This window comes from Sarcophilus harrisii, chromosome 1 (assembly GCF_902635505.1).
Source record: "Sarcophilus harrisii chromosome 1, mSarHar1.11, whole genome shotgun sequence".
Classification (NCBI taxonomy): Eukaryota; Metazoa; Chordata; class Mammalia; order Dasyuromorphia; family Dasyuridae; genus Sarcophilus; species Sarcophilus harrisii.
In genome coordinates this window covers 622,935,480-622,947,791 of record NC_045426.1, presented here as the reverse complement: position 1 = coordinate 622,947,791, position 12,312 = coordinate 622,935,480, and the positions used below count along the sequence as shown (strand labels likewise).

Genomic DNA, 12,312 nt, shown 5'->3' with positions numbered 1-12,312 from the left:
AATCACAGGAATCTACATTTAGAACTAGAAGGAATTTTAGAAGATTGGAAAGCTAAGTCCCTCTTTTTATACACAAGAAAACTTAAGTCCAGAGAAATTTAAGGTACTTGCCCAGAGTTATACCCTATCCTATTTACCCTTGTACTTTGCTGACTCAGACAGTTTCTTCTTTCTTAGGTTGGATTCTTAAGGTACTTTACCTGTCTTGTCATCATTTGGGAAGTTTACTAGCAATATTAAGTAAGAAGTAGCAATATTAGCAGTAAACTACAACATAAGATAGTGAAAAAGAACAGTGAATTAAATGACAGAATTCAACAAGATTTTGGACTTGATTACACCAGACTAGACCAAAATGTTGGGCTAGATCTCATAGTCTCTATGTCATCTATAGAATTAAGATTCCATTTTACCTTTATTTAAGTAACTTGTAACAATGTTGAATAACATGGGGCAAAGTATAAATTGTCTTGGAAAGTCAACAAGGGAGCATCATTCCTAGTGGAACTCAAAGCATTAATGACTCTTCTTTGAACCCAGCCTTTCAAACAATTCTTAATCAACTTCATTGTATATTACTGTCAGGTTCACCTCTCTCTTCCTTGTTTCCATATATGGCCTGGAAAATTGTCAAATTACTTTCTAAATTCTAGATAAATGATGTCTACAACATTCTGCTGATCCATCCATTTAGTAATTTTATCAAAAAGGAACTGAGATTAGTCTAAAATTGATGTGTTTTTAATGAAGTCATGTTGGTTCTTTGTGATTACCACTCTCTTTTCTATATGTTTAATAACTACCCTCTTCATAATACAACCTAAAAATTTCCCATGAATCTATATTGACCTGATGAAATTATTATTTGCAGATTCTGTTCTCTTTCCTTTTTTTTTTTTTTTTTTTTTTTTTTTGAAAATGGTGACACCTTCTCTAAGGCTGAAGTATCTCTCTCTATTTTCAGTCTTTCAAAGATTACCAGAAGTGGTTTAGCAATCACATCTGCCCATTCTTTCAGTCCATTCATCTGTATGATAGTCGTTATTCATTTATTATCTCCATATTTATGTAAGTAACACATCACAATTAGGCATTTTTGTGCCATCATTTCTAGTCTAAAGATTGGAGTATTTTAGAGGTGCTGAGTAGCAAAACCACATTTTCTCTGAGCACAATCTAGGTCTTTCCCGAATATATCACCCTCTAACAACTAAATAATTTTCTAATAAATTCTATAAAGCAGGGGTACTTAGTCTGTATTTTTTGTTGATGTCAACTTTTTTTGGCAATCTGATTTGGACCTCTTCAACAACAACAACAAAAGTGTTTTAAATAATTGAAATTAACAAAGGACCTCTCAGAGTCTGAGCCCCAGACTAAAAATTCCTGCTCTAGAGTTATATTTTTTGGTTTCTGCAACCACACATTGGAAGCAGCATTGGGAGAACCAGAGGATTCTATAATAGCAGATATTGATGCCTGATGACATATACATTTTTCAAAAATAGCAGCTAGGTCATTGATTTTTTGATGTAGGAAGTATAAGACAATTCCCATACTGTACCCCTCCCCAAACATCTCCTATTAGGAACAACATTTGTCTTACCTGAGAGGCACTGAATCAGTGGAAATTCTCCTTTCATGGTTTTAGATTGAACTACCATGGCATCATTGGCATTGAAGATAATCTTAGATTCTAGGGCTCGCTCAAATTTTCGGAGCACTAAAAGTAAAAGAGACTATTGAAATTTTCCTGTAAAGGAGGTAAATGTTCTATAAAAGGGTTAATTTGGGCATTAGATCAGGAAGGAGCTAATCTACCCAATCATCCTTTCACCTCAGACCCCTGTATCAGGGTTTGGCTAATTTTATGCAAGTATTTCTAATTTTGTGTGTTTCTAGGCATCTAATAGACTAGTATCAAAGGGAGAGGCAAGGAGGTGATGATGGAAAGAGCTTGGTCTTGTATCCTGATTCTATGATATATCAGAGTTAAGACCTTGGAGAAACTGTTTAATTTGTCAGAGTTGTCCAAAAGAGGACTAGGTTTCCTCTGGGAGCAGTTATCATCATTAGAGGTGTTTTTTTAAAGACTGGAAGACATTTGCTAGGGAAGTTGTGGATAGAATTAGGGGTCAGATGGACTCGAATCTATCTGAAGCTCTATGACTGGCATTTCCTGGCTGCAATTTTCTTAATTCAAAAATAAGAATAATAACCCTGGTCCTGGATGCTTCACAGGGGTATTATTATGACCAAAAAAGAATATAAATGATACCTGCCAATTATGGAGTTGTTGTAAGTTTACTAAGCCTTTCCCTCACAACAGCCCTGGGAGAACATGCAAGTGTACAAAGCATACACAGACAAAAACACACAAATACTCCCTTTATACTATTTCATATTTCAAGGTTCTGTGATTATTCACTGATGTTGATCATCTTAGTAGATCATCTTTTGAGGACTGCCTTTACCAAAAAAAAATTATCATCATGTACCTATCCCGATTATGAAACTCATTGAATTTGGCAAAACTTCCTTAGACAATCCTACAGATTCTCCCTGAGCCTGCACTTGAAGGTTTCATCAGCTTGGTTGGAACTACCTTGGGATCTACTACCTTAGCCTTTGAGAACCTAGGGCTACCTCCACACCACAATGAGGCCTTGAAAGAGTATCTTTAACTCTAAAAGAACATAAGCTAATAATTCTATAGACAAAAGATCCTAAAAAATTATAAACAAAATCATCAGGTACACTACAGTATGTCAAATTAGTCTTCTGGCATGAAAATTCTGTCAGCTAAATCTCCCATCTGCTGAATTTCTGTAGCTTTAATTGTACTTATGTGTATCTTAGGAGAGAACCAGAAGGTTCTTCTGTGTCGACTCTCATTATGTTAGCACTAGAGAACATCCTGAGGCACATGTAAATATGTGTCTAGGAATTCTTTGATTTAAGGGGGACAAAAAGATTTTTAGAATGGATAGGAGGGAAGCACCAAATGAAGTCCAAATGAAGTACAAAACAGGGTCTTCAAAGAGGAGAATGAAAGGGGACTCCCTGACTGCAGCAAAATATCACCTCCTATATGAGATTTATCTTGATATCCATCAAATGCTACTGTCCTTTCCCATCCTACCCCAGAAATTACCTTATATTTACTTAGTCTACATTTACTTATTTTTTCATGCACTTCCTCTTCCAAAAAAGGAATATAAGTGGCTTGTGGACAATAACTATTTCATTTTTGTCTTTGTGTCTCTAACACCTAGTATAGTGCTTAATAAGTACTTAAAATGCTTTTTGAATGAATAAATAAATACTAATGATAAGAAATATAAGATCAGTCTATAAGTGTTTCAGGGGAGATTTAAATAAATAACAGCAGAAAATTTTCCATAAGAAAAGTTTCTTAAACACTAGACTAGCTAGGGTGTAGTTAAATCTCTTTTATTGGAAAGCATCAAAAACAAAGTATAAAATACCCTCTCTCCAGAGGTAGATGATTCAGAACTTAGCACGGTATCTGGCAAGTAGTAGTCATAATAAATATTGATCCATTGATTGGGCAAGTTATTTTAACTCCCTGAATTTCAATTTCTTGATCTATAGGATGAAGAAAATGAGGCTTTTTTCTGCAAGCTTCCAAGGATTGTTGTGACAACAATGTTCTACATACTTTAAAAAGTATAGAAATGAAGAGGTATAAGTAGTAGTTGTAATGTGTCAACTAGCTCACATTTGTATACCATTTTATAATTTATAAGGGACAGCTTGATGATACAATGGCTAGATCACCAGAAAGACTCATCTTCCTAAATTCAAATCCAACCTCATTTACTATCTGTGTGACTTTGGACAAGGCTATTTACTTAACCCAGTTTGCCCATTTTCCTCATTTGTAAAATAAGTTGGAGGGGGAAGTGGCAAACCCATCCTGTATCTTTGCCAAGAAAATACCAAATAGGGTCACAATGAGTCAGACATGACTGAAAAAAAATGACTCAACAGCAACTTAAAGTTTATAAAGCATTTTCAACATACATTTTTTTTTTGACCCTTGCAGCTGGGTAATCTAAACAAGAATTATTACTCTCCATTATTCTGATGGAGAAATTGAGATTCAAAGAAGTAGATGCCCATAGTCACAATGATAGCAAATAGTAGAGAAAGTTCTTCTCATTCCCACTCTAGTCTTCTTCCTGCTCCATATGGTGCCTAGAGGGATGCACTACATAGTGATCATTTTAAAAATTTGTTTCTTTTATTAGAGATGACACATGACTATAACACCATGCACATTGGGAAAGATACTCCAAAAGGCAACATGCAAATGAAGGGGGTTGGACTTGACTGCTAAAGTCCCTTTCCGTCCCTAAGTATACATGTGTATATATATATATATATATATATATATATATATATATGTGTGTGTGTGTGTGTGTGTGTGTGTGTGTGTGTTATATTTTATGTTCCAATATTCTAGCCCTTTTTAGTTTTCTAACATTTTTGTATTGCAACTTTCTAGGTGCCCTTATCTGTTATAGCTTGAGAATTCCATGTTCTAAGAGCCTTTTTAACTCTAATAGTCTAGAAGTTCCTGGGTTGAAGTAGAATTTAGGGATAGTCAAACTGCAACTCAAAAGCCAAGGACCTGTTTTTGTATGGTTTATAAACGAAGATATTTAAAAACTTTTATTTTTAAAATATAACAAAACTTTATTTTAAAATGTAAAAACTATTTTTATTAGCTTAGTAGGCTGTTCAAAAACAGGCAGTAGCTAGATTTAGTCGCTGAAAAATAGTTTGCTGATCTCTGGACTAACTGATTTTAAAGTTCTATTCCTATTCTCAATCTATTATCCTTTAATATTTTTGATTTCATGAATTTTGTTTGTAATAGAAACAAAAAGGTTGACAAATAATTTCATAAGACTAGGTCTATGAAACTGGAAGTCTACCATACAGAACTGAGAACAGAATTTAGCCCAGGAAATTTGCATAAGAAGCCACAGGATAGAAGTTGCATCAATCTTTAACATGATCATTTGCCTTTTCAAAACAAAACAACAGGCAGTAATGGGAAATGGGTTTCTGGTTGTCAATGCCTGGAGGCAGCAGGTGTTTTAGATAAAACTGTCATTTTTTTTACTTGGAAAGAACACTGAAGCAAGCCAAGCAGCCTACTTATAAAAACAGCTAAAACGCAAAACTTTATCCTTCAGGCTATGGGGCATAATAGAGAGAACACATCTAATAGTAGAGATCTAGAAAGAGAGCTGGCCCTGGAGGCAGAGGGGATAAATTCAAATTCTATCTATGATAATTAATTACTACCTAGTAATCTGGAAATGACCCTTATCCCTTCTACATACCTGGGTTCAGAGGCACAGCACTCCCACAATCTGGAAAATCCACATAAAAATGATTGACCCTGCCTTTATACTAGAAGAAAAAGAGTCTGAATTTTTTTTTCTTTTTCCTTATGGGATATTTACAATGTCATAAAGGAAAATGTGGCTCATAGGCTTTATGTTGTCGGCAACTTCTGCAAAATTCTCCCCAAGTTACCATTTGATTTCTTATACCAATCAGCATGGTGATAAAATCATGATGGGAAAAGTCATGATGTGGAAGGGAAAACTGTATGTGGATATCAGATCCTCACTTTTAAAATAAAGACATGAGATCCCTTCTAGAGCTAGCTCTTTTCCTGTGATCTGTTTTAGTCCTTTCTTCATCTACTACTTATTAGTGTCAAAGACTTATATGACTCCACTGATAAGTCAAACCATGCTTTTGATGATAATAAACTAGATCAAGGATTAATTAAAATCCCAGTTTCTTAAACTGTGCATCACGACCCCATATGGGAACTTGTAACTGAAGTTGCAAAATTATGATTTATTATCAGTAAATGTTACATTTATATATGTATATATCCGAGGACATGTAAAAATTTCTTGAATAAAAAGGGGTCACTTAAGACATCCTGAATCCTAGAAAGAAAGAAATCTTAAATCAAAGATTCTGAGTAAGAGCACAGTTCACTTTTTCAGCATTATCCATACATCATACATACTTCCTATCATCTATGTGGAATTTGGGAGGGTAACTTTCCAAAAGTATTGGATGTGTGGCAGTCCTGTGACCAGAGATGGTCTCTTTATTGACTGCCAGAGAAGATACCTTCCCCTGGACCTTCTCTTTCTAGAGAACTCATTTTTTTCCCCCTGGGAATCTCCAAATAGAGCTTGGAGGGAGATAAGAGAGATAAGGAGAAATGAATGGAATTATAAAGAAATGCTGCAGGCTGGAAAGGAGCAACATTTGCATCTATATCCCAGACCACCCAATGTGTTTCTTTAAAACATTTCATGCCCAACTTTGATTTAATTTAATTTCATAAATATGGGCCTTTTCTTCTCTACTTTTACTACTAATGTAAGCTTGGTCTCAAGGTATTTCAATATCTCCACAACCAGGTTTAGATCATGGTCTAGGCATAAACAAAAATACTTTAATTTTATTTAAAGAGATAAAAATTATGCTTTCTTTTCCCCGGGATATTTTGTTAGTTCCTAAGGACAAAAAAGTAGGCAAAAGGCAATGTATGCAGTGGACAGAGCATCAGACTAAAAGTCAGGAGACATAGATTCTAATTGTAGTTATTCCACTAACAGCAATGTGATCTTGAATACTTCTCTGTGGGCCTCAACTTCCTTAGTTATAAACTAAAGGGATTGACTAAGATCAGGGATAATTAAGCTTTTTTGTGTCATGGACCCTCCTTTGGCAGTCAGTATAAAGTCTATAGAATCCTTCCTAGAAATAGGGTAAGTAATTGGGAATCAAAGCTTATTTTTAATTAGAGATTAATGTATTTTTTCCCCATCCAAGTTCATGGATCCATCCATGAATCCAGCTAAGAACATTTGGGTTATATGATCTGTAAAGACCCTTGGAATTCTAAATTTTATGAATCCTAGGATCATAGATTTAAAGCTGGAAGAGAGATTAGAAGCCATCTAATTCAATAGCCTCATTTCACAAATGAGGAAACTAATTACCATAAGGTTTAATGATTTGTCTAAAGTCATATAACTAGTAAAGTTCTCCCTTTCCAAGTCTGCCACCATAAGTAAAGGAAGCTTTTGGAGATAGCAGGAGTTCTAGGGTTCCATGATGGAGGCATATTATCAGGCTCCCCATACTCACAGGTATTTTCTTACAGAAACCACTGCATTAGAAAACTGAATGTGGGGCAAGAGGATCAAGCCTGAACAATTTGATTAATGGTGAAGCAGGAAGTGAGGGCTAAGGAGTAAATTCAGCAGGAAATGTCAGTTACTGGGTAGTCAAAAGATCTAGATATTCCTGAATATAAGATATTACAAAGCAAAGCAAGAATACTACCCCTAACAATAATTTCTACAATCATCTTAAATTTCTATACATTTCTACAATCATCTCAAATTTTGCAAAAATGTTTTCTTTATAATAAATACCTTTGTGAGATAGATAATTCCAAGTATAATTATACTCATTTTTTTAATGGAATCTCCTAAAGTCCTAAAGCTAATAAATACAGGAGACAAATATTTGAAACCATATTACTCCTGACAAGTGCAAACCTCTTTTCCATATGGCGAATAATAGCTTACATTTGTAAAATACTTGATAGCTTATGAAGTGCTTTATTCATAACCATGAATAGTTATCCTTAGACTCAGTTTTATAGGTGAGGTAACCAAGACCCAGTCAAGTGAAACAATTTTTCCATAGCTATCAAGCTATAACTATTAGAGTCAGAACTGGAATACATGTCTTTTAACCTGGAAGTATATTAACCTTTCTATTAAAATAGGTAACATTGGAAAATAGTAGCCATGATGACACATAGGTAGAATTTGAACAGACTTTATATTTTTGGAAAACTCTGAATAAGGCTGTAAGAAAATCAGGGTAAGACTTGCAAGATAACATTATGTATGGATGGATAGACAGCAGATATATCATACACTAAGATACTTCTCATTGCAAATAATTCAGTTAAGAGGCTATTTATTCATCTATCATTCCATCCATTCAACATTCAGTGCTGCATCTAGTACATAATTGGTAATTAATAAATGCTTGTTCCCATATTTCAACAACCATTTATTAAGCATCTATGAATATCTACTGGAAAAATTGACTTATGTGACTATTGGGCAAGTCTCTTAACCTTTTTTGTTTGTCTCTTCATTTGTAAAATGGTGACACCTATCACCCAGGGTAAGGATCAAATTAGGTATCCTACTGAGTTCCAATGACCTACCATAATCTCATCGATGTGACTATATCCTGTGGTGGTACAGATTACAGCAAAACTATATCTGCCTATCAGATGAGTGTTACTCATCTGTTGCTCTCATAAATTCATTACGAGGGGACCTGGGGGCTTCCCTTATATTTTCTTGATATTAAGTCATTGCAGCTCAAGGCGTATCTATTGGTTTCCTCCCACTTTAACCATACATGACTGGTGTCTCATTTTTCTTTGGCAACGTATGAACAAAAGAAAAATACTATATTATAAGGGAATACAGGATATGAAGGTACTTTGAAAAATAATAATGATAGTTTATATGTGTGTAGCACTTGCTGGTTAAAAATTACTCCCATGAAAATATATATATAAAACCCATATCAAACTGTAGAGAGGAAGAAAAAAAGGGAGAAAAATTTGGAACTCAAAATCATATAAAAATGAATGTTGAAATTTTCTCCATATAATTGGAAAAAATACTATTTAAAAAATTATTCACATGCATTCTCTTACTTGATCTTCACAAAAACCCTGAAAGGTATTTTAGATAGGTATTTTAAATCCCATTTTATAGATAAGAAAATTGAAATAAAGCAACCTAACAGAGACAATTAGGTGATACAGACAGATAGAGTGCTGAGCCTAGAGTCAGGAAGACTCAATAAATCTGATCTCAGACATTTACTAACATATGTAATCCTGGACAAGTCATTTTAACCCTGTGTGCCTCAGTTCCTCATCTGTAAAAGGAGCTGGAGGAGGAAATGGCAAACCACTCCAGAATCTTTGCCAAGAACCCCTCAAATGAGGTCATGAAGAGTCAGACATGAGTAAAAATGACTGAACAACAACAAATGACCTACCCACAACCAAAGAGCAAGTGTCAGAGGGGATTCTAAATCAGGTTTTCTGAATTCAAGTCCAAGGCTTTTTTTCTTGTACACAGTGATCTATTTTGTGGGAAAGGATAAGTTGGCTGAAGGATATGATCAAAAGTGAACTTATATTTAAGGCTCATTCCTCAGCTGGATGACCTAAATAGCTCACATTTAATGACCTGAATGACTCCAAAGTGTCTTTTATGTCTTTCCAATTATGGGCTTTTTCTCTAGTCCCTTGGTTGGTTTCCCATGTAGTACATACTTAGGCACTGGGAATCAGTTAAAGGCCCATCTGTTTCTGTCCAAGCCAACATCTTTCCAAGGCTGTCCACACAGAAGGATCTCCCATCACTCAGGTCTTTCTGACTAGGAATGTATTCACCATCATCATCACATTTCAGTCCCAGTTCATTCCTCTGACAATTGGTGACGCCTGCAAGGGAATATCAGTCAGCCAACAAGCATTTATTAAGTATTTACCATGAGTCCAATGCTGGATTAAGCACTGAAGATACAAAGAAAGGCAAAAACAAACCAATCAGTTTATTCTGGGTCTCCATAGCATCGGGAGGTTGCTGAGCAGCTTTTGCAGGCGCCTAGAATGAATTCCATGAAATAACTTAGAGATTAAAGTCAGAATCTTGTGTTGGATCCCCATTAAATCAGGCAGCATAGGAGGCTGTAAAGAGCATAATGACATCTGGCTCTTACAAAGTACAATCCAATCAGTCAATAAAAATTGATTAAGGGCCTGCTATGTGCCTTTAAGAACTGTGCTAAGTACTGGGAATATAAAGAGACAAAACACAGTCCATGTTTTCAAGGAGAAACAATATATTAAAAAATACATGCAAAGCTAACTATATACAGGAAAAATAGAAAATAATTAACAGTAGATGGGCACTAGAATTAAGAGGGGCTAGGGAATGTTTCCTGTAGAAGGAAGGATTTTAGGTGGAACTCAAAGGAAGTCAGGGAGATCAATAGTCAGAGGAGAAGAGGAAGAGATTTCCAGGCTTGAGGGCCAGTCAGAGAAAATGGAAGGAGCTGAGAAATAGAGTGTCTTATTTATGGAATGTGCCAGTGATAATGGATTGAAGAGTAAGAAGACTGGAAAGATAGGGAGGAGGCCAAGTTAATGAAGGACACTCAATGCTAAGCAGAGAATTTTCTATTGCCTATGAGAGCAAATGCAGGAGGTACCACAGTTGGCTATTAAGAAGCTAAGGAATGGTGTGGGTGTAGGGGATGGGAGGGTAACCTGCCTAGAAAGTTCAATCAAAAGTAATCTCCCTTAGCCTGGCTGTCTGTATGTCTTTGATGACCTGTCCTTTTTTCTCCTCCAGTACCCCTTTGCTCACTGGTTCACTTCCTCTGATTATTCAGTTCCAGGCAGACAAGTGATACACTGGATACAGACAAAGCCCTGAATTCAAATATAACCTGGGACATGTCCTAGCTGTATGACTCCAGGCAAGATATTTAATCTGATTTAGTTTCCTCATCTGTAAAATGGGAATAATAATACAGCTATTTCCCAAGTTTGTGATATGGATCAAATGGAAGTATTTGTAAAGCACTTGGTATAGTACCTGGCACATATATATATTATAAAAATTAGATATTGTATATCATTCACCAAACATCTATTAAGTTTTTCCTACATGTACACAGCTTTACAGAGACACAAAGATGAATGAGGGACATAATCTTTACTTTCAAGAAATTTATAATCTACTGGGAAGGATATGATCTGAATGCAAATAAATATTAAACACAGAAGATGATATGGAGGGGAGAGGTGATGGTAGGGGACTGTAAAAAATGCTCCTGTAGGAGATTGAAAGGGAACTTAGATGCCATTAAATCATGCCCATATTTTATCAATGTGAAAACTGAGACAGTGAAAAGTCCAACTTTCCAGAATCATACAACTAGGAAGTATTTGTGGCAGACTTTAAACCTATATTCATAACACCAAATCTAATACACCATCTCAAGATTTTGAGCTCCTTGAGGGTTCTCCTATTCCTCTGTCTTGCTCTGTCTCCCCCATACAGAGTAGGTGCTTTATAAATGCCTATTACTTGCTCACTAATATCAGAGGAGCAAGACATAACTTTCTGACTTTCTGATCCACTACTCTACCCACCTGCTCACACTTCGACTTCTCCCTTGTCCTGCCCCTTTGCTCTGGCTTAGTTCCCTGCTACCAGTTCCCTTTTTTGTATAGTACATATTATATACATTGGAACAAATTGCTCTCCCTTGCAAGGTATGTAATATATACTACCCCAAATCCTTGCAATGGACTCTACCTCCAGGTCACCCTCTTCATTTACTGAAATCTTCCTTTGCTTCAATTATCTAATAGTGGTGTCCCTTCCCTCATGAAGACTTCTCAAATTTTCACCTCTCCACACAAACTAACATGAAAATGATCTCTCCCTCTTTAAATTATTTTTAGTGTTTTGCCTGCCTCATCTATATTTCATTATAGGCAAACATCATGGATATTTGTACATGTTACATCCCCATTTCACTGTAAGCTCCTTGGAGACAGGAATTAATTAGTTAATGAGCCAGTAATCAACAAGTTTTTAAGTGACTATTATGTCCCAGACATTGTGCTAAGCATTAGGGATATAGGAACATAAATGAAACTGTCTCTGCCCACAAACACCTTACATTTTATTGGGAGGGGCAATCAGGTGAGGTCTATTTTGTATGTAAAAGTATCTACAATATACAGGTGTGTACAACACACAGGTATATACAAAATGGATGGGCAGTTAGATGGTGCAATGGATAGAGCAGCAGGCCTAGAGTCAGGAAGACCTGAGTTCAAATATAGCCTCAGACACATACCAACTGTATGACCGTAGGCAAATCACCTAACGCTATTTGTCTAAATTTCCTCATCTGTAAAATGAACTGGTGAAAGAATTGGCAGAGCACTCTAGTATATTTTCCAAGAAAACCTAAAATAGAGTCACAGAGTTGTGAAATAATTCAGCAATAGCAACAACATAAAATAGATGGAGGGAGAAGGGAAAAGGAGGGAGAAGACGCTAAGAACTAGAGATACCAGGAAAAACTTCATGTAGTAGATAGAGC

The 12,312-nt window shown here is 35.7% G+C and overlaps 1 protein-coding gene across 1 annotated transcript in view; it reads right to left on the bottom strand.

The window, feature by feature from the left end:
• The window catches only part of TG (thyroglobulin), a 352,924-nt gene that overhangs the window by 252,359 nt on the left and 88,253 nt on the right, over positions 1 to 12,312 (bottom strand). The window contains exons 22-23 of the mRNA XM_031947228.1: positions 9,458 to 9,628; positions 1,607 to 1,723 (exon numbers count right to left, since the gene is read on the bottom strand). Of these exons, the coding sequence (XP_031803088.1) occupies positions 1,607 to 1,723; positions 9,458 to 9,628 (288 nt within the window). The remainder of the gene's footprint in view (positions 1 to 1,606; positions 1,724 to 9,457; positions 9,629 to 12,312) is intronic.